The sequence below is a fragment of the Calliopsis andreniformis genome, chromosome 12, assembly GCF_051401765.1.
Source record: "Calliopsis andreniformis isolate RMS-2024a chromosome 12, iyCalAndr_principal, whole genome shotgun sequence".
In the NCBI taxonomy this organism is placed as follows: Eukaryota; Metazoa; Arthropoda; class Insecta; order Hymenoptera; family Andrenidae; genus Calliopsis; species Calliopsis andreniformis.
This window is the reverse complement of record NC_135073.1, coordinates 7820435-7844868: the sequence shown is the minus strand read 5'-3', so window position 1 is coordinate 7844868 and position 24434 is coordinate 7820435. Positions and strand designations below refer to the sequence as shown.

The window sequence follows — 24434 nt, the reverse complement described above, 5'->3', positions numbered from 1 at the left end:
CGCCGTCGTCGGGGAATGTCTCTATCAGCAGCTCTCTAAATCTGCATGTTCGTTCATCGTTTGTAGCGCGCGTTCCTTAAAAACGAACTACTGGAAACAGTCCGTAACAATTTCCGTACTACCTAAACAATTACGAAATATCATCTTTTTATCATTTTTTTTTTTGCTCTTTTGTGACTCCCCTCTTCTACTTCCTCTCTCGCCTAGCGATATACGCATGTCTGAAACTACGACTAGAAACTCTCGAGAGGACAATCTCTATTTTCCACGACCATTTTTCATGCGATCTTTGATTTAAAGGGGGGAACCGCGTTCGACGTTAAACGCTCCTCGATGGAAGGAATATCGTCATTAACGCCATCGAGAATCTAAATGGCAAAGGGGATCCACGCTCGTCCCCTGTGGAGGCGCGTCGAGGCGCCTGGATAGAATCCGCGAGTCCCACCCTGTCGCGCGAGATCCTCGTGATACACCTCGAGGAACCTCGTTCCTCTGGTCCAACAGGTAAGGTACAACGTTGAGCGATCTATTCCTGAATCGACGAATCCTTTCAGGTCCATGGTGTGTACCGCGGCCGCGCCGAGTGTCAGAAGGCCGTGTCCAGGGCCGCCATGCTCGTCGAGATGTCAGGGTCCGCGCGGCAGGCTTCTAAGAATTCGGACAGCGTCACCACACCGTCCTTGTTCCCGTCCATCTTCTGCAACAGTTACAGACGTTTATGGTTATTTCTCTGGGGATCGCCTGGTGGAATAATTTAATAAGCATTTGACTGGTACACAGACGCTCTTCGAATATTGGAGGATATCTGACGTGGGTGCTTTGGGTATAATAGGATTTTGAGCGATGCGGCATTTCAGTCTGCGATTGACTTTAGAAATATTGCTGTGTTACGTAAGGTAATATAATAGTAGTGATCCTACGTGGAAAGTAACTTGGGAATAGCGAATAATATTAAAGAGTTCGTAACAAAAACAGCCCTTGTCAGTGTTTACGATTTTTTAATAAGAACACATTCTAGTGGTTGGAATGGGAGCTTTAATAAAAAATGTAATTTGTGTACTATGATTAATATTTTGTTGAAGAGAATATGAATCACGTGAATAAGAGTTTAGGATACTAAAGTATTCTTTTTACTCTCCTAGAAAAAGAAAAAGTTAGCAAGGGTCGTTTTTATTATGAGCTCTTTAATTTGTTGGTAATATACTTCATTTTCGAGGAGAAAGTGTAGCGAAGCGTAAGTCTATTCAGAATGTACGATTATACCCTGGAATTATTTTTCCTGACTAAAATAGGCAATTATGCAGGAAAGTAAGCATTAAATTTCTGTGTGAGGGTTTTTCAATCTTTGTGCAGGAAAATGTAATGTTGTTAGATTTAAGTAAATTTCGTGAAAAATCACGTTTCATGCCCCAAGTATGCAATTTAACAGAACATAATGACATTACGATGGAGCTGCCTATGTATTAGTTATAAGTGTTTAAATGTTTTTTCTTTACACGTTTGTAATTAACAAATGAAAGATTAAACGTAATTTCTTACTCTTCATTTTTGTTTCATTTTGGCTTGTAGAATTCCTTCATCTGTGGCCAATCACTCTGTACAGTTATTTGAGAAATATTGGACGATAGAAATAGAGTAGATAGAGTCAACCAATAGCCAGACTGTGAATATTCTTGGCCCATGTTCCTCTCAAATACATGAAATTCTAATTCCGTACATTCGTACCTGGTTAAAATTTAAACTTAATATTTTCGAAAACGATATGGGGCATCCACAAATTTTAGTCTATATTTGACACTTTGTTTTTCATGTACATAGAATCACCTTTCTACTTATACTACTAGTTGTAGTATTGCTTTCAGTATTTCGTGAGGTACATGTTTGACTCTGAAATTTATAACTTCGTACTTATGCAAATGATTGATTAGTATTTTTGTTACACTCATAAGATGGAAGTTAGTACCTAGATATTTTGAAATAGATAGGTAAATGCTATGATTTTCAGAAACATTTATCTTCATGACTTTCGTGAGAACTTTATAAGACTTTATAATTATCAATCTCCAAAAGAGACTTTACGGCGTTTCTTAGTCACAGTAAATTATTCATTGAGTTGCAAAGTCTACGCAAATATCAGAAGAAACAAAAGTAATCATGATTCTACAACTGTAACGTAAATAACAGATTTCATCAATTGAGTCCTTTAGAGAATAGTATGGTATTTACTCTATTTACTTTCTAACAGATCGTTCACTATGCAACTGAGTTTCTGTTCTCTCAAGGAATCTGTGAAACGAATCCAAATCCTCATCAATGGTGTAGATGGAACTGTTGAACTTCAACAATGGACTGTTGCTCGTCGTTAACCATGATTTCAGTTAATCCGACCCGCTTGAATCTAATCTCTTCCCTCTTTCTAAAGGCGCTTTAAGTGCTCGTTGGGAGAGGACGAGACTAATTTTACGTTTCACGCTTCTTATTTCTGCGACTGTCTCAAGCGTTCTTATAACATCAATATTTATTTATATACACAAAATAATTTCAGTTCTAGATTTTATTCGTTGTATCTGTATAGCTAGTTTATTTCGAAGAATTTTCTAACTCTGTCTCGTAATGAACGAAGGATACATTTTCTCCTTGTAATATTATAACAATTTTATTATTGCTTAAATTGTAAACATTCCTTTAACTAGCATCGTGTATTATTGTGTGCATATAACAAAAACAGCGTTGATCTATTTTTAACCGTATTAATACTCTAAGGGAATTCGAACAGTCGAGTTTTAATGAATGAATCGGCTATAATTAGAAGTCGATAATAAGCGGATTTCAGTGAGTTGTGCTTATAATCCCCATTCACACATCATAATACAATCTAGGCGAATTTCTATAATTATATGCAGTTACTAATGAACTAGCTTACATTACCTGAAATGTGTATGCTATTAAAAGGGGTTTCAATTCATTCAACTGTTCTGTAAATAACCAGAAAAGTAAGATTTTTAATTTTTGACTTTGAGGATATTAATTTTGATACTGACTGAATTTTTTGCGGGAACTATCTAACTAGTCTTTAACTAGTGTTAAAAATGATTATAACACTATTTAATTTAATAAGGATGAATTAAATTAAATTTAGAATATGATAGTTTGTTAGGTACTGCACAATGATTAATACAGAATTAATTTGCTGTTAAATTCCCACTGTTAGGCTTCCCGATCGTACACCATGTCCTTTGGAAAGAAATGTTCAATGACAATTTAACTTCTTACTGAAAAGGAAGTACTGCATTGTTTAAAATTCGAAACAAATTCATCACTCCAACTTGGAACACGCGGTCGCCATGAAACGCGTCGCAAAATAAAAAGGATGAGCATGATATCAAACAATCGTCTCGTGTCCTGTTGTGTCTACAACGAGACGATATCGTTACTCAGTTCTCGAGTCCCCATCGTTATAGACTATAGACCACTGCAAACTCGTTCGCTCATCCGACTGCTCCTACTTTTAAATACTCATGCCAGCCGCGAATTTGGCCAGGCACGAAGGGCTTTCGAAAGTTTGGGCAGATGGTTTTCCAGGTTTCACGGGACCCCGATTTGTCCGCGGCATCGCCATTGTTCTCGAGACATTCGTTTTTAATTAAAAGTTTACGCGAGATAACGAACCGCGCGTGGTATATCTCGCATCAATTACATCTGCTTTCTCCTTGATTAATTAAGGCTGATTGATTCTGCCTCGCCCCGCCTCACTTCGTCGCCTTTTGCATCGACTCTCTCGTCGCTGCGTAGGGCTGGTTACAGAGGGGGGAAAAAGAGCAGCGGGGGATGGAGGTGTCGAAGGGCTTTCAGCGGGAATTACGTTTGCTCTTTCGTTATTAGGATTATCGATTTACCTTCGCCTTTTTGCGTGCATATGCTTGTTCCCATTATGGCTTGTCTGAATGCTTGCAAAGCGTCGCGAGCTAATTAGGGAGGTGACATGAAATTGACGTTTGATTTAATTGGCCTGTTATCATCCTGAAATATTGTTTCCTTGTTTTAGGTTTGGAACATAAATTATTGTGATTGGGTATTTTGTTCCAGGTGTTGGGGTTGGTTCCAGGTGTGTGTACGTTTAGTTTTCTTTAAAATTTGAAAATTATTGTCAAAGTTTTGATAAATTGTGATGTGTATTTGCCATAAAATGTGTCAAGAAGGAAATTAGGAATCCTGTTACATTTATAATTGGAAGATATAGGAAGAAGGTAATTAAGAGTAAAAAGAAGTAAAGGTATTTTAAGGTAAGATATATAGAAAATGTAAAAGGTAAATAAATAAGCAAATAATTTAAAAGGAAAAATAAGCCATTTTCCTTCAAGTTCAATAAATCTGTGTCCAAGAAGATTAAAACCAAAAGTTTTCTCGATGAATATTTATAGACCTTTTTCTGCTGAAGTAGTAAAATAAAGAATACAGTTTCTTAAAGGAGTACACAATTCACGAATGTAATGTTTCTTTATAGTTTTCTTTAATTTTACTTGGTGTCGATACAAAATAAAAATAATTCATATTTTAGCGTTAACAATTACTCGTACGAGCTTATTTACATCTGAATAATATTTAAAGATCCTTTTAGTTAATAATATTATACTGTAATTAGTATATTAATTACAGCTTTTTCAAGTAAGTAGCACATTTTTTTACCAGATTTATATACTTCCAGGAACTTTGACCATAGATAAAGTTTATACTTTCTTTTTGCCGAAAGAGCAAATTGAAGCAACTTTACGGAATGAAAGAAGAACAGGAAAGTGTTCTGTTCATATTTCATGCAAGAGTAATAATTAAATCGTAAACTTCGCCATAAGTTCAGAAAGAAGAACTTACAAATTCTAGTAAGCCTAGCTACTTTCGTAACAGTCATTAATTATTGATAAGTCAGTTTTAAGCTGTGCGACTAGATTCATCGTTCCTAGATTCTGGTTCTCAATAACTTTGAGCTGAAAATATTTATTCGTTCACACGTAACAGCACTTTGTCATCACGTGCAAAATACCTTGAAACTGAAGTTGTCTCTCTGTAAGTATATTGAATTCTTACACGCCTCATTTCCTCGAAAGTTTCTGTGTTATATGGTACAGAAGACCAATCGAACTCTATTTGAACCCATATATTATATCTTACACTAGACTAAACTTAACAGCAGTATTTTACTATGACTGAGCAACTCAATAGTTCAAGTTTGGTTACGACATTAGGAACTGTACAAAAATAATACCTAAAGTGTATGTAATTCTTATATTTGATCTCAAATAATACGTGTCCCAAAACTGATGGTACAAGCAGAAAGGAGGTGATTTCGCATGAAAAAAAGCAGTCGAAAATATAGAATAAACTTTTTTGATATTGTGCTTCGTTTTCGAGAAAACTAAGTTTGAATTATGGCATATACTTCTTAGCATTCTTCTTCAGACTGTTCGGTTAACAGTCGGCGCACTGAAAGAAATTGAGGGCATCATGCAAGACATAACATTTTGAAGACATAATGTCAGGGGAGCTCGGAGGAGCTTGTTAAAATGTCGTTTGGGTCTCGAAAAACTTGTTTCCTCTCGTGTGACGTCCTTCTTATCCTTCTTCCATTTCTGTCCGACATCGATTAATCTGCAGCTATGCGCGCTAATGTTCGCAAAACGATACACGGATACATGGCGGAAGTATAGGTTCATAAAACGACGTTCTATTTTCGAAGGTTTTGTGAATTTAGGAGAAGGTTTTGTAACTTAATTTTTAGGTTTACTTTAATTTCCTTAAAATCACTGTATATATTTTTTACCAAAATATTGGGTTAAACATTTAAGTGCAACTGTAGGCAGTTGTTTGATGAAATAATACCTAATTATTATAGTACAATATTTTAATTTATACTTATTACTTGAATGTAGGTATATTATTTAGTTAATAATATTTTTTGTTTCTTTAGTATTTTATTGTTTTATACTCATTATTATGTTTGTAGTACTTTGCTTAAATGTGCTACTAATTTGTTTCTACAGATTTAACTAGAAACACAAACAAACCACAATATTTAGTTTAATAATAGGGATTCTAATAGGGAATTGAAACGCCTATGAAAGTAGTTTTTTTTAAGAATGTAATCTAAAATATTTTATACCATTTGCTAGTGGCTGTGATATGTTTACAATTATTTTAGTCAGTAACAGTGATCAACAACACATATTTATAAACTGTATCAACAATGGAAAGAAATGAATGGAAAAGAAATCTGAACCACTTTAAACTTCGAATACTTCTTCAGTATCGTCAAGGGACGAACTTTAAATTGGCAATTTCCTGTTACCGCTGTTTGGTTATTTCGTCGTTTCCTGAAAATGTGACAATCCCTACCGCTTTATGCGTTATAGTAATCGTAACAATAAGGTTTCAGTACAGTTAGAAGTTGTTCTAAACGACACCACTTCCAAAGTTTATGAAATAAAATAGAATAAAATTTACAAATAAATAGTGCACTTTCAAGTATTCATAGCATGAAAATAATAAATTCCAATTTCAAAGAAAAAATAATTAATATAGTTACCTACTAATTGAGAAAAAAGTGAAAGATCTTCTGAAAATGATTTCATGTGATTGTATTAAAGGACATCTATACAATATAATATTGTATAACAAAACTTGTAAAATTTGCTGAAAAAAGGAAAAGAAGAATGATGTACATGTAACATTATAATTAAAAGAAATTGTTCGTATCACAGAGGCTGTTTGACAACAAACATAAATGGTAAGAGATGATTCTACATGTCAAAATAAAACGAAAATGAAGAATGATAAAATTGTATAAAGAGGCTTCATTCTCGAATTATTAGTTGTCAAAGATACACGTAAAATGAATGTAAAATGTGTCTGATTTGACCTATTCTACTGAGATCTCTGCGGCTGACCTCGCTACTATAAACCAGTAGTAGAAGAACTTCTAAGTCAGACACATTCTAAGCGAACTTTAGACATTTTCATTCTAATTTAAACTGTAGAATCACTCTTTACAATTTCTAACACCTGTTGTCGAACACTTTGTATAATATACATAGATGCACCTTAACAAATTGTAAAAAATATTGTTTAAAAAAATCAGAAACAAATCTGTATTCCAGAGCAAGATAAACCTAAGTCCATTTTTTCAAAATTAAAATTTTTACAGGAACTTGCTACTTTTCTTTCATCTGATTAGAATGTCAGAAATTTAGTTAAGTTACGTCATAAGTGAAGGAAATTGAATACTATAAATTACTTCAAATACTATGTCAAAAAATAGAATATCGCATTTATTTTTCAGCTCTCCTGAAAAATAATAAAAAAAGGACTTGGATCGCGTTGGCCCTCAGGCACAGAAATGTGTTACACAAGAGTGTCACGTTTCACAGTGTAAACGCAGCTTTAGATGCGAACAATTCTGAGGAAGCTACTAAGACCGTACCATAATTGCCAGTCGACAAACTCCTTACATTGCCAAACACGAGTGGACAAGATGGTGTCCTCTCTTCGGTAATCCTTACACATTCACGGATCTCACGAAACGTTCGCGATACTGAAGCGACAGGCAATTACGATTTGAATTATTGCACGGGGCGCACGTTCGCAAATACACGTTCTGCAATGCGATTTCGCATTAGAATTCCAGCTACTGTAGTGGTTTCCTTCCTATCCTTCCTGTACCTCTCTCTGCGCGACTGTTCGCCTCTCTCTCTCTGCTCTTTGCGTATATATTTGCGTTTGAGAACCGGCAACCGTAAACAAGTAATTTGCCGCATTTCGGGGCAGTTTTACCAATAAATTTCCGTCTCCTCCCTTTGGCATTAGCCTGACACTCGCCGTTTGTAAATTTTACCAACCGCCCTAAGGACTTTCAGCGAAAGACTTGCAACTTCTAGTGAAAAAGAACGGTTTCTGGTTCACGCGAGTTTAATTCATATTCAGGTGGTTAACATACGTTAGAATCTTAGAAAGTTTCGTATTTGCGAATTTGTCTTTCACGTGCTTCTACTTTTATTTAATAAGAAAAAGCTTCTTTGGAATGCTTTTGGAATAAATTGAACAGGATGAAAGGAATATAGGGAGTACTAATTAAACATGCAGGGTGTTTCCAAATATGTGGGACATTTTTGGAGAATAGATTCTACATACATAGACAATGAAAAGAGAATTAATAGAATGGTGAATTACACTACCATGCATAGATATTTGGACACTTTCACGAGATTAGAAATTCTTGAAATATCTACACTTTCATATTTATACAACTGATATTAAATTTTATTCTCTTCGGTATTTGTAAATCCTATACAGGGTGTTTCCAAACATGTGGAACATTTCTGGAGGATATGTTTTACATACATAGACAATCAAAAAAGTTGATATGCACATGTAACTGGAAATGCTTAGTTCATTAGATATACGCTAATTTATGTTGCGTAAAACGTTGGCTCAAATCCTATAGAAAATAAAAAACACGTGAGACACTTGTGGAGGATAGATTTTAGATACAAAACAATGAAAAATTTCAAACGCACATATGCCTGAAAATACATAGTTCCTTAGTTACATGCTATTTTATATTGCTTAGAATGCTGGCCTATTTCTTGCATCCACGATGTGCTATCCTCTTTAAGGTCCTATTAGGCCCAGGGATATTTCGGTCCCTTGAATGAGTGGCACATAGTGATAGGTCTTAAAGAAAGTATCACACTATACATAATATAAAATGATTGATAACGAAAAAAAACTAAGTGTTTCTAGACATATGCACATATGAACTTTTTACATTGTCTTCGTATCTAGAATCTATTCTCCAAAAGCATCTTATATGTTTGGAAACACCTTGGTCTTCATGGTACATGGTCTTCCTTATGACAATATTCAAGTTGAAAAACGTGAAGAATGTTAAGAGAAATTGATTTTTTCAACTTATTTTAGGTTCCTCAAATTTCAATTCTTAGCAAAAGATATGACTGTAACACAGCTTACAAGCCACATAAAATTTTTATTTCATTACACGATAGCATACTATAAGTTTTAATATAAAGTCGTCCCTCGTATAAGTTTATCAGGCTTAGCTTATGCGCATCGTTTATGGCTATCGACTCATGAGAGCAAAGTTATTGAGATCAAATAAGAATTTTATAAGGATAACGTAAAAGCATCCCATGAAGACACCGCACGATGTCCCATTAAGAATAATTTTACATTTTGCACAAGATCATAAATTGATGGTGACTTTAGGACAACGTAAGGTAAGTAAGAGAGAGATGCTACACTGTCGATATTTAAGGGATGGTGGTAAACTGCTACATCGTCACTGGCATATGTTTAACAAGGGTCATGATCGACAGTCACCAAATTTCAAATATAGAAATGACAGGTTCAATACCTTAATTACATTTAATAAATAAATCCCACAAATAATTACCAAATAACACTCTAATTAGTGTTGTCATTTAAAAAAGTACTAATGTAAATTTTCCATTTTCCATATTTCCAAAGCTATATTTTCGGTCAAAAATAAATGAAAAAAAAAAAAAAATGAATAATCCTCGTGTATTTTCATCTCACGAGAAAATGGTTTCTTTATTCCACATAAATTTTCAACGTTATTATTTTCAGCTATCCAAGAAAGACATTCGAAATACAATTCTCCCTGTAAAGACTTGCTAACAGGAAGTCGTCTTCGCAGAAACAAAACTATGAGAGATTCAGCAAATTGTCTCTCTGAAACGAATTGCGACACGTCTTTTATCGAACGTAGACAGAAAGCAACAAAGGGTGCGAGTACGTCATCGGAGACGTCGTCATTGGCGTCTAACAATGTGACAAGGTCTGAAAGGAAAGGCTCCTCCTTGTATCATCAAAGTCGATCGGATGCTTTATGAGCAGCCACTCGTTTTCTTTCATCGGGACGGAGGGTCAGAGGCCTGTCAATACTCACGGAAACTGTTCGACTTCCGTTGGATTCTACGATCGAATAGAATCTAATATGGAATTTTCGAACTATCGTAATTCGGTGCCAGTTAGATGAAGTAATTGATGAATGTTGGAGTTTAACTACTTTGCAAGTTCTACAGGAATGTAATTAATCTAATTTACTTTGAGGTAATTTCAGGCATATATATGTAGCTGTAATGTAAAACTTCGTGAACTACATTTTGCAGAAGTGTCAGGAATGATAATAAATATTTTTTAAAACTAGAAAAGCTTTTTCTTACTTTTAGAAAATGCTCTATATTTTGTTTAGTTAAAGGATGCTTAATTTCTGGAATTTTGATGTTAATATATCTCATATTCTCTATAAATTATTTTTACTGTAGAAGAAATGCTTTGTTCCAAAGTTTCTAAATATTTCTTTTAAGAATCCTCTTTTTTAAAGCGATTATATAGCAATTAGATAACTGTATCACTCATTAGAATATTGAATGGAAGAAAAAAATGGAATGGTTTTATCACAGTGTTGAAATTAGTTTAAAATAAATAATTTGCAAATTATATTCTAATATTTATACTGATATAACAGAAATTTTAAGAAGAAATTTGTATAGAAATTTTCTATGTTCATAAAAAGGTTGTTTTGTTAAAGCAAAAATGAAAATGAAAAAGAAACTAAAAATCGACGATTTTCGAGGATGCTCTGCAACAGAATCTTGCAGCGGTGTAAATGTACTTGAAGACTATGCAGCTGTTGCTTTGCCAGATGGTGTTTGGGACACATATGCTTTCCTAGCACGTATTGTATAGCGCAGTGGTAACGAAAGGAATGAGAACAGACGAGCAAAAACATCGAAACGTGTGTTCCCTTTCTTTTACATTTTTAGTAGATTATATTTAAAATTGTTTAATATTGTTAATTCATCATTTCCGCTATATGTTATCATTAATTCTGCTATATGATGTAAAATATCGTATTACTTCAGTTGGAAGTTACTAATGGGTAAGCTGAAGAGAATTTCAATTAGAATTTCGAAAATTATAGTACTAAACTAAAACTAGAAACTATACAGCTACAAAAGCTTGAACAATATTGACAAAAAGAGCGCATAAAACCAAATGCAACGCTCTCATCCAAGGATTACATGGAAAACAATTCAATGTCTCAAGGACACTAATCTACACTGCAAAGTTTAATCTAGCAAGATAACTAAAACGTAGAACCCATTAGCAATTTCGTTGCTAATGACTGAAAAAGCGAGACAGCGTTAAACCCCGAAAGAAAAAGAAGTACTTGAAGAAATTAAATTTGAGTAAATTTTGTGTTACTAAGTACTTTCACGAAAATATTCTTCAGCTAACATTTTCTAGTGTAGTTTGATTGTTAATTCGTTACTTTGTATTTAATGTGCTAAGAAATTTTTATACGAAAAGAAAAATAACGAAACTATTGAAGGATTTTCTGCTATACGTTTCAATCACATTAGAATTTTAAATAAATAAGTCAATCTAATTATGAAAATGTTTAATTACCACAAAAAATTATATACACATAATATATTTGCATAGGTACTCCCTATGTATAAATCACTTTTCTTTCAAATGTAATTTTTATTCTATATACAGGGTGCTCCAATAGAAATTACCATCTTGATTATCCTCTAAATTGTAAAAGTAACAGAGAAATTTTTTAAATAAAAATATTTGATATTAAAGGGGTCATCATATGTCCATGTCCACTTCTTTGTACGTGGGGTCGTTGAAGACACATGAAACTAACTTCTGTTTTTCTAAATGGCATCCTACATTTTTGTCCAAGAAGTGGACATGGCCATCTGATGACCCCTTTAATATCAAACACTTTTTATTTAAAAAATTGTCTATTACTCTTACAGTTTAAAAGATAATCAAGGTGGCAATTTTTACTGGGACACCATGTATAGTGCCACCGAGTTGCTTTAAACTTACTAATCACTACTACCGATTTGCTTTAAACTTTCTAATCACTGTGATGCAAGTAATGTCACGTAGTTCCACCAACCCACTACAACTTAACTTATAATTAAGGCTTTTACGTTTTCAAAGAAAGTGGAAGGTTAAGATAATTATACAAAATCAGAAAATTACTTTTGCAGGTATAAAGTGAAGAGTAGAAAATTGGCGATAAGCTTTCACTTCGACGTTCTTTCGCGTGTCAAGAGAGGAGAGCATAAAAAATTCATACCTGGAACATTCGATCTACTTTTTCGCGCACGCCTTCGTGGTCCAAAATTGGATCAGCAAATTTCCCCATCAGCTCGTATACAGCTGTCACGATGTCCGTCATTTCTTCCCTCGTAATGCAGCCGTCGCCGTTGATATCGTAAAGGGAGAAGGTCCACCGTAGTTTCTCGTCGATGGAACCACGAGACAATATGCTGAGGCCGGTGACAAAATCCTGGAACAGCCAAGTGAAATTGTCTTCCTTAATATGAGTACCCCATTGAGAGAGCGAACTATAAAACTGCTAAAGCAGTTAAAATGACTGATGTGATTTATAACGTTTACTTTGATGTGGCGTAAATATTATTTTCTACTTTTTTTTTTTCAATATTTCTTCCAATGTTAATATAGAAATGACATTGTAAAATACGACACGGTAGAATGTGTTATAATTGAAATCGAATTTAATGAATGTTTTTCACATATATATCAAGTGTGACGCGGTTTTTGAAAATAATTGATGATGGAAAAGAATTCAAGAATGAAATTTAATGTCTTTGATTACTCATATTTCTTGGTACTTCTATATTTTTCTGGGCCGATAAAGTCGCATACTTTTAGAAAGGATCATATATTTTTCCACTAATTGGCTGCACAAATTGGTGCTATTATTCACCCAGTATAGTAGATCATTAGAATATTGGTTATTTAAGTTTAATACTTTCAAAATCCAATCTCGAAAGCTGACTATGTAAAAAATAAATTGAACTGCTTTTATGAATATAGAGGTCTCACAATCTTTTTCTCTTGCGTCCTTGGTGCACTTCGTCGAGGAAGCAAAATAATCCCCTTAATATTTTCTATGGTGATGAATTGAGAAGAATTGAGAAAGCAGTTATTTTTGAGGGAAGAGAAAACTATCTGCAAACCACATTCAACTTTATTCTTTCAATAAAATAATTTAATATTCAGAAATTGCAGTATCTCAGTTTACTAATCTTTGTAGGCTATCACTCGCAAAATTAGTCAAAAAATATTTTGCATTCTACTAGAAACCCATTGCTAAGTAAGTAAAATTGTTTTATATCTCATAGAGACACGCAGCACCAATCACAGATTGTGCTACTAGAAAACAGTTTATTTATACAGAGTGAGTCATGCAACTGTTCAGAACGAAAGTTACTTGGTATCGACAAGAGCATAGAAAAGATGAATATATTCACAATATCAAACAATTTTCATTTGAAATACTTTTTCATACAATAAAAATTTTACCAAAAAAATTCAGGTGATACAGTCATCTGATTCAACCTGTATGTATATATAAAACGTCCTTAGAATATATTGGTTGACTATATTACTGTAATATTAATTGTTTAACATAAATAACGAATTTGGTGATAAGAGAACGAGATCATCCAACAATTTTTAAGGATTAGAAAGAGCCTATTGCCTAAAATAAATTAAAAAAAAACTCCCGCCTATTGTAATAGCTAACGTTTCCTATCTAATATTCCTATTGCCTCAGTTATTGCTATTTTTGATACTATAGAATGTTCCAAAAGTTCCAACAGGGGAAAGGGAGAGTGCCAGTTATAGATAAAAAGGTACACCTACATATCGCGTATTAAATTAATCTGCTGGAGATCAGTATAAACCTGATACTGGGAGCTTAACTCGTATTCCATTGTTGGAACCTTCCAGTGACTGGACAATATCACACGCGTTGAGATTGTGAGTAATGGTGTGTTGCTAGAGCGTGAGAGTCGTTGATACCTGCGGCTCTCAACTGTCCAGGGAATTGTTTTATTGGAACAGCTCATTACGGTGGGATTTAAAACGAATTCACCGAGTCACGGGTCTCGTTCGTGGATTGTTAAACGTTTATTGGTGTGGACTGGCCAAAGATACAGCACACTTGTTGAAGTTTGACCCGTTGACATCTGAACTGTGATAACTGGCTAATTTGTGAATTTATGACCAGAGAAAAACTACAGGTAAAATGTTTTCAGGAATGGCTATTCACAGATAAACAACTCGTGATAAATTTTTAATTGCAAAGAACTTGAATGCTCTCATTTAAAAATTCAAGACGACTGGAACGAGAAATGGAAATCTAAAATATTTTTCCTTGTCTATTGTCAATCACATATGAACTGCATGGAAATTTAATGGGAATGAAACTTCAGGTGTTAATTACATTATGTATTGTTTATAAAGGGGGTTAAATGAATACAAATTTATTCGTTAATAAATTTTTATAGAGTAGATGTTATTTCTATAGAAATATTAGCACGTTGAAATTTTACACGACATGCAGGATATTTGATAGAAGGGCTCAGTACATTGAAGGTGAATGTTCGTGCCAATGTATATGGAAGAAGTATTGAAAATGACGAAAGTGCATTTAAAGCGTCGTTCACTGTTTATTACTTGTTTAAACTATGTCTAAAAGATGGTGTTATGGCGGCTGACACGTTGACTTATACTACTGCCATCTACGCCTGACCTGGCTTAGGACGCGTCGGCAGTAGCATAAGTCAACGCGTCAGACACTTTAGTCGCAACTTTTAGACGTACTTTAAATAACAACTTGGGGCTGAAGCATCAAACGCAATTTAATCATTCTCTGTTTTCCTCTTACATTAGCATGTAGAACCAGTTCAAAAAGTTTTTAATTCCTGCTTTCGAACACTATAAAGATGCTAGAAAAATATAAATATGTTTCAACCTACAGATTCAGTTTGATTTAGAAAAAGTAGAAATATACTTCCTTATAACTTTCTAATTATGCAGAACAAAAAGAAATGTTTCAGTTAAAAGTTGTTACCTTCGACAAAAGCTATACAAATAATAAAAAATTAATATGCTGGTTCATTTGAAAAAAAGGGGTGTAACCCTTTTTACTTCCTACAGAATCATCCCTCAAATATTTTGCATCCTAAAAAGTTGAGTAATTTAACTTAAAAAAATTGAAGTGGATATCTGCAGTAGTTTCGAAAATATCATCTTGTAACATTTTATCTAGAACACCCTGTATAAATCGATAAATAATAATCATAAAATTTCTAATCACTGAAGTATCTTTTCTCTTCCACTCAAGTAATTTCTAGCACGCGTGAGCTCAGAAAAATGGGTTAAGCAACAGTACTTAACTCACTTGGAAGCTGAAGTTCCGATTCATTGACTTCGTATAGATATTGCCAGCGAAGGACAGGATTTGTGAAGAAAATGGCCGAAAAAGTTCCGACGTTACTCCCCATTCAATAACCTGCTTCGTAACGGCGTACTTCAGCCACATGAACAGATTAATTGAAAGCTTGATTATCACGAGAAGGCACGACGCGCTGTCTTTTATAGGTGTCGTCAACAACGCTCGTCGACAAGCTGGCGCAAGGGCTGAAGAGAGCTGCGCTATGAATAAAATTGCCTTTTCGCGCACGAACGCAAACGAAGCAATTTGTCGCGTACTCTATTCAACGTCGTCATGAAAACGGGCCAGTCGAACTAGCATTAATGGCTTCGACATCTTCGGTCGGAGGACGATGCCGTGTAATTGGAAACTGCAAAAAGAATTAATAATAACGCGCCCACGCCCCCGACACACGTCTCGTTGCCAAGCGTACGAAAAAGCACTTTCCAGTTCATGTTCCCGGGACAAATTGGATTAGTAAACGCCTCAATTATGGCAAATCGAATTATGACGGGGTTTTTTATGCGGATGCAGCCGACCCTAGAGCACTCCGCGTCTCGCTCGATGCGAATGCTGTTACACAACAATAGAATTATTGACGTATCGAATGGGCCATTGAAATACTCCGTGATACTACGGATTTTTTTTAAGTTTGACGATCACCCGCGTTGTTTTCTGCACGGTGTGTGATTCAGCTTTGTTCGCGAAAAGAGATCGAGGTCATTGTAGGATCGTGATGTTCTACATGTTTCTGGTTTTTTATTTTTTATAATAGATGAAAGAAAATTATCTGTGTCTCTGTGAAAACACGTGAATGAGCTTGGAAAATTAGAAGATTTTGTTACTGAAGAAAAATGTTGGTGTCAAAGAATGTTTCGTATCTTCATAGTTGAAGGAGATAATTGTGTAGCTTGTTTTATTTAGGACTGCATAATACTTATTTATGTAGGGTGTTCCGAAATTCATGGTACAAATTGAGTGAGAGATTCCATGGCTCAAAATACGATGAAAATCGAGAATAATGATATTCTGTGGGAGGTTTCGTTTTCAAGTAAAATATATTTGAAATATAACTGATAACTGGTAACTAATGTTTCGGATTTCACCACAGACCGCTGCTGTGACCGATCTGATGGAATAATACAATAACAGGATCTGTTTACGATCAGGATACTACTGTCGACTCATTTTCATCACAGTGACCTTGTGGAGTGAAATCTTTAATATGTTATTAGTTAGGTGCATGTGTACTCGACTAATTTTCAAGTACATTTTCCTTGAAAACGAAACTTCCCACGAAATTTCGTTATTCTTCATCTTCGTTTTATTTTGAGCTATAGAATTTTGCTAACCCAATTTGTGCCATGAATAAGGTAGTTCTTAGCTAAACGCAAAAGTCTAGGACTTCGTTCAAGTTTTGAGGATCATTAAGTTGGGCTACAAGAAACCCTTGTGCAAAATATGGAATCGATTTACTTTATAGTTATTGAGAAATTATTAATCGAACTTGACGCATTTTAATACCATGACATATGGCAGAATCGAAAATAAAAATGGTTTCTCAGGTACCTTTTATTACTGAAACAAGGAAACTGTATTGAAGAACATTGTCAAAATTAAAGCGAGGTTATACTAAAATGTTATAAAACAATAGTTTCTTCGTAATTGCTAATGAAGAAAGAGGTTTGTGTAAAAATTTGTTTATCAGTTGCAACGAAGCTAGTCAATTGCAACTAAATACTAGTCAATTAAATATCCTATTTTCGTACTACAATCATTATATTAATATATAATTTTTATCAATAAATCTAAAGAATGTTAAAAATTATTATTATGATTTACACAGTATCACACAAATTTTATATTCATCGTTTAATAACGAACGTTCGAATGTGCTTACATCACAATTAAATAAGTCAACAGTAAATCGTACAGCTATTAGTATATGCAAACATTTACGAATAAATATTAATACCTACTCAATATTGAATTGTATAATTACAAATAAACACAGCTCAATATTTAAAACTGTTTTTCCGTATTCTTCATAATATCATGTATTTCCTCTTACTTCATTAATAATTTATTCGTAATGAAATGCATTGCTATATAATTAGTGCTTTACAGATCTGTATGCTTCAACAGCAATCGTGTTAACCTACCCTTAGCGTTAATATTTCTGTCTGTGCACGCTTGTTTCAGGTCCATCCATTAATTTCCAATTTCGGCGAAACTGTATGTGTAAACTAGTTTGCAAATAAAGCCAGTAGTGTAAGTAAAGCGTTATAACGCCGGTATAGGAACTTCTCGTTCACAAACACCAGGTTACGTTTACATCAGTCCTAATCGCAAACAACGATGCGCGTCGGAATAAATATCGATTGTTGATTCAGGTTGGCGTGATTATTCCAACGGCCACGTAGTCGTCCTACAGGATTTTGATTAGAAACAAAGGATCGAAGCAATGAAGGTACCAAACATTGCAATCGATTAGTAGATATGGCATTATTATGTGAAACTACTTGCCGCGAAAAGTTATATAATATACAAATAGAAATAGATAGAATTAAAAATTAATGTAACTATGAAAGATAAGACAAACGCAATGTGGAACCAAATTTTTTGATAGTGTACATCGGTTTTTAAAAAAGTACATTGAAGCAGAATTTTTAATTGCTTCAGGAGTATGTAGGATAAAAAGATTGTTCACAGTCTGACCACTGACTCTATCTACTGTAGAAGCGTACTCACGAGCTTTTAGAACTGTGGGAACCTCAAAATTTCGACATCGACATTCATTTTTAGAGACTAAAGCGTACTATCAAAAAATTTTTTAGACAAAAATCCTTTTCTAACCATGAAATTTGTATGCATGTAAAAACACTACAACTTAGTAAAGAAGTATTTTATCCTTATATTATTGTATGTAAAGCATACTACAACCATAAAATTCCTAAACCTTAGAAAAGTCTATCTGAGATTATAAATCACCCTGAGTCTAAGCTAAAGCCACTTAAAAACGTCAAAATTTCTCTACAATTAAGATTCTCAGCCAAATACAAATTTGACCACATCTCTAAACAAAACTTAAAACTTCTCAATCTACTTGATTATGTAGATACGCGCAAAGCTGCGCCAAACAATCTGGTATACGAAACGTTTCACAATAGTTCCTCCAATTCAAACACAAATTTCAGCTGACACAGGACACAAGGCCAATTTTGCAAAGCAGCTTATTTTCTGACAAGCTATCGCCGCGGGTAATCTTTATTTCCTCAATCGAGAGGGATCGTTGCGTAGCGCGATACATTCCATGAATTTGCACTGAAAACGTACAGAGGTCAGAAGTCAGAAACAGCATCATTCCAGTTCACTACGGTAATGCGATTAAGCTCGAAGTCACTGGACTCTTCTCGAGCGTTGCCTAGAGGAGGTGAGAAGCCCGCTGAAGAAGAAGCATACGGAGGCGAATAAGGTCTGAAGATGGAGAAGTCGTGTCGTCGTCAGATGCAAATCGCTCGACAGAAAGTATCATGCTGTGAAGAAGGAACGGTAATCTCCTCGCGTTTGCAGACCTTGGGGCAGGCTCATAATGCGATTGAACTTGATAGAGAGTCGTGCTACCAAAAAGTGTCATTGGACTCAGAGGGAGGTCAACTTCGAAACGAAGTATTATGGGATCAAATGTTCATGTGAAAGTTACTCTCAATTGCTTTTAGTGAGTCTACACGAAATGTTATATAACTTTTTTCCTACCACTGTGTACGTGTGGAAGAAGAACTTCAACTTGTCCCAATAAACTTGCCACGTTTGAATTCTATATCAATAAATAGAATTCATGTAAAAATTCCTTTAACCCAAATAATTCAAAGAAGCATGGAAGATTAATACATTGTCTAGCGGCTAACTTTCAGAAAACTGTACAAGTGGCTGGCCAATTTCAATGACGTACATATTATTTTTAAATATTTGTCTGCAAATGAAATTTGCATAAAGTTGAAATTTGCAATAAAGTGACTAAAACTGAAATTCACAAATGAAAATATTTGAACATAGTATCGTACCTTAAAATTGTGAAATAACTAACTAATTTGTTAAATAACCTACTTCTTTTAAAGGTGAGACATATTCAACACATTTAATTGTTCAATCAAAAGGAAATTTTAGATAAGTTTCACGAAAATTACCATGCGCGTATGCGCAATGAACGTTATCTTAATGCGTGTAGCAAACACATTCCCAGGTTATGGTTTAAGTTTAAGAGACCTGCACATCGTATATGGTTACCTTGATCATAAACTCTTTGAAACCCAACCGTGTATACGTAGCACTGTAATTACGATCGACCATAATTTCTAATCTCGTCGTTCTATCATTATATAACTTACTATCACAGCGTAATATACGTCCAAGTGACAACTAATCTCTGCTGAGTCATGACTCTTCTTTCATCATAAATAAAATGAAATCGTGTACTATAATTTTCTACAGTGTAAAATATTGAGAGTCGCTCTAAATCAAAGCACGAAAATGAAAATAAAAATTAAAAAATGAAATGAAAGTGATAATTGAAGCATCAAAAATAAAAGGTGGTTATAGTATCAAGTATGTAAATTAATTACATGTCTTCTTAAAAAAAAATTCAAATTGTATGTAATATTTATCATTCAACTGAAAGTTGTGTAAAATAACGTAATCATAGATGAAATTTCTTTAAAGCTACTGTAAGATGAAATAATAATTGAACATAAAAACTAGTTAGTAGAAATAATATAGTTACAATAAAAATACTACACTATTCTCCTATTTTATTGATATCCTCCCCATATAAAATTTAATTCCACTAGAAAATGTTCTCTCATATTTTTGAACCAATGCTTAAATCCAATAACTAAACCAGAATACCCATTCCAATATTCGTCTTATTTATCTCTTCTCAACTGTCTGCCTTCCAAACAACCCTATAAAATAACTAACCATTACAATTACAAAACAGTACATGCCCTGAAAAACATCCCAATGTTTTGTGATGGACAAACAGGACCACATACTATACGTACGCGTCTTTGCAACAAGCACAACACTGCCTTTGGCAATTTCTGCGTCACTGCGAGGAGGGTTACCCCGAAGTTGACGTGCATTATTCTACAAACATGCTCGTTCATCAGGAATTCGATAGAAAGGCTTAATTAAGCAGGGTTGTACGGAAAGGGGACAAAGGGTGGAAGGAGGACGTGCGCAAAAACTTTAACACGTACAAAAGGAGACTGGAAGAACAAACGAGGGAAAATGTTCGTCGGGGTGAGAGAGGCGCGGTAATGCGCGAGTTTCGAGCAACTCGAGGGCTAATTGCACAAAGTACATTTTCAGCCTGAAGCCACCGAAGATAATTGCGTTAGCTGGTAATTATCTCCCAACGACTCCTCTCTATAGGCTTTCTTCTTATTTCTCGCTGCTCCTCGAAATCGTAAATATGATCAGAACAGAACAGGGCGCATCGATCCTGCGAATTAATCACCTGGAATCATCGAGCGAAATCTGCCCCTTCGTCGATTATCGACTGGCGAATTTAGTCAGATCTATGTTGCTCATTACTGGCATACTAGCCAGGCAATTAGCGTTAATTTCACCGACGGATATTTGTTCAGAGCATACTTGCGACCTGGCTGACACGATCGATTAATTGTTCGAGGACAACGAATGATTTGTGTAATTAATTCGGGACGAAGAAGTGATTTAATAATCGACGGAGAAATAACGTTTAACATAGAATTGAATTGAACAGTGCCTTGGTAATATTAGGGTTGGAAGAAGAATTGGAGGAGTGGTTGTTTTAATGCCTTTAGTACCTATTTGAAATTTTTGTAAGTATTTATTTTCTAAGACTTATAAAACAATTTCTGAAACTAAGAAAACTTATTTTCCATTAGGATAAAAAATATAAAGTCAGTTTTTGTTAATGAAATTTTACTATTTCACTTATTTCTCTTTGTGACATGGTACATTTAATTTATGAAATATATTAGTCTTTGTAATTTAACAAGGGTTGATGATAGAGTTTGAATAATTAAAAATATGAAAAGAATTGCTTCCATAAAATTTTAGAGGGTGAGAATTTTATTGTAGCAGTTATTCAACTAGGTACCTCTATTGATAATTAAAATTTTATATAATGTTTGGAACTCACCTCAAAGCTGAGAATACCACTATGATCCTGGTCCAACGTATTGAAGACGTAATGCGCGTACTGGCTAGTGTTGGCTACACAGAAAAGAGAACATAACTATTATTTTTAAGTTAACCAATTTATACTAATAAATAATGTAAATTAAATATTGCTGGTACAATAAACAAAGGACCTGTCATTAGACGATACTGAATAAATAAAATACAAATTATTTAGTCATTCATTACGTTCACTTGGAACCTTCATTGGATTTAAATTTTAATTTATTTCTCAATTTCCATATCCGCTATTTATCTATAATTATCTTTCCTAATTGTCAGATAACTTTATCATTTGAATAATAACAGACAATTGATAATATTCGATAGAAATATTACACAATATTTTACACTTAATTTAATATTTAGATATTCTCAAAATAAATTTACAATCCTGTCTATAATTTTCAAATTATTCAGATTGTTAAAGTGCATACAAAAACATTATTATTTTCATGACTCACAACGAAGAAAATGTTCCTGAATATAGTATGTACACTACCATACAGTATTTGGACACTTTCATATTACTGAAAATGTATGAAATACATTTTCTTATTTATACTAACTGATATTAAAATTATTCTCGTCACTATTTGTAAACCTTATATCTATGGTTGTAAGACAAAACGACCTAAGTCACATGTTTCCATTTTCCAGATATTAGCGTTTAAAGACTCCAGTTTCAATCTTGTTTTATGGACTTGTGTCTCCTCGAACCCTCATTTTTAGGTGAAAAAGTTGTTTTAATGCCCTTCTTTCTGAAAATACAAATTCTATGTTCTAGATAAAAATTAAGACCTTAACTCGAATTTTTCGAAAATGTGACATAGGTAGTGTTGCTTTACAACCACAGATATAATCATCTGAGATAAAATTCGTATCCAAAACTATATTATAACATTTTACTTGATGTATTTTATATATTTCAATAACGTGAAAGTGTCCAAACATTTATGCACAGCGGTGTAGCACTTATTTCGTTAAATGAGATGAAATACTTGTGAAACAGAGTTACTCATTAGTATCAGTAATACGTAGCCACCTTCCTCTCTCGCTCAAAGGCACGGACATTTCCCTTGAAGCGAGGTTAACAAATGTCACTTCTATCGTCGTCCCCGCTTAAGCAGAAATCTCAGAGGTGCTGCTTCAATTCAAAGGACTCGCCTAAAAATTAGTACTTGCTCCTTCCAAATTATCACACAGGGACCTTCGTGCCAGTACAGGGAGAGAGTAAAGTGGATTAACTTGTCAAAGTTGTCGGGTCTGAAGGAACAAGGCTTCCGGTAGATGACGGTCTCGCCGTCGCTCGACGTTACGACAAAAGTCGGAAATTAGTTTTCCGTTTTCAACGAACATTCGGTATATAGTTTGGGGATATTAATCGTAGAATAATCTTCCAAGTGTTTCGTATTTCGGAGTGAAAAAATAAAGAGACTCCTTTATGTATGCTAGAAACTCAAGTTTCTGGAGAATAGTGAGACACTACTTTTGTTTGAGTTGTGAGAGTTCTTTGTGTAATTCTATCAGGCTGTGGTAATAAGTAACAAGTAATTCTGAGAGGGAATTGATATTGTATTTTAGATTGTTTCAAATTGGTATTCGAGTATAATGAAATGGAATGGTAGATACTGATCCAAATTATTCAGTTTTTGGACGTTACATTTTCAAAATCATTTGCAAACTGTTATACAAAGTAGTGTAACATTAATAATCTTAACCTTGATTATCTATATTATTTGTAACTTAACGTCGATTATTTTGCACGTTACCGATGAGGGTATAATAGGGCTGAGGATAGAACTCAAACTATGGTTTAATTACAGTCTAACGAAATTAGGAAAATTGAACACTAAAGATACTTTATTTTTGAATTTCCATTCAGGCTAATTAATCAAGGTTCTATCGTGGATACTTGATATCGTGTTCTTATAAAACTTTCTGTATTATATCAGAAATAATCAATATCTATTACGAAGTTCTAAAACAAATAAAAAAAGTTAATTTTGTTATATGATCGATAACTGTAGAATAAGGTAAATAAGGCAAAAATGAAACATTAAATTAGATTTCTTTAACTTTAATAATCTGTTTTTAAAGAGATTAGTAGGAAGTGAAAATGATATTTTACAAAACATAAAAAGGTTAGATCACTAATTACAAGTTGAATATTGAATGAGTTCAATGGAAAAGGTATTATATCCTATAGAGGTTGCTCCAATTAAGCTCTAATATAAGTACTTTTTCATACATAGCGCCTTTGATTACAGAGTAAAAAGCGATATGCCGCAGAAATTTGATACAGAAATAAATAGTGTTGAGTAATTTTCGATGCTTTTGGTTCGAAGTGACCGAGGCTACATATACATACACATAAGCGTAGAAATTTCGAGCGTTTCAAGTGGAAGATACTCGAGGCGTATCTAGATAGTTCACCTTTACTGAACTACCAAACGATATTAAACTGGAGGTACATATTACCACGTTTCCTGTTTGAAAGATATTGCAGTTATAAACTCACCAAATTCATTTGCTTTATATGCAATTTAGGAACAGAAAACAGACTAGTACAGAGGATCGTAGAATTGACAGGGACAATTCTGAGTGATCTAAAACATCTTATATTCCTAGGTTCTTTCACTCGTCGGCATTTGCGGAAATATGACAGACAACAAACAGCACAGCTAATACAAGCCAAATCATCTTTTTGCATAAAGTCTTCGAAAAATGTATCGTCAGAGCCATCATAAAATTATGGAACGAAAAATGGAAAACCTCGAAACCCACAGCCATCCATAAAATTCACAATAATGTCACAGACACAAATCCATCAGTCTTATTGAGC

The 24434-nt window shown here is 34.1% G+C and overlaps 1 protein-coding gene across 1 annotated transcript in view; it reads right to left on the bottom strand.

Annotated features, from left to right (window-relative positions):
- Positions 1-548: 548 nt before the first annotated feature.
- Positions 549-24434, bottom strand: part of LOC143186253 (uncharacterized) — a 66765-nt gene continuing 42879 nt past the window's right edge. The window contains exons 7-9 of the mRNA XM_076389823.1: positions 21552-21625; positions 12194-12406; positions 549-697 (exon numbers count right to left, since the gene is read on the bottom strand). Coding sequence (XP_076245938.1) covers positions 587-697; positions 12194-12406; positions 21552-21625 — 398 coding nt within the window. The 3' untranslated portion in view covers positions 549-586. The remainder of the gene's footprint in view (positions 698-12193; positions 12407-21551; positions 21626-24434) is intronic.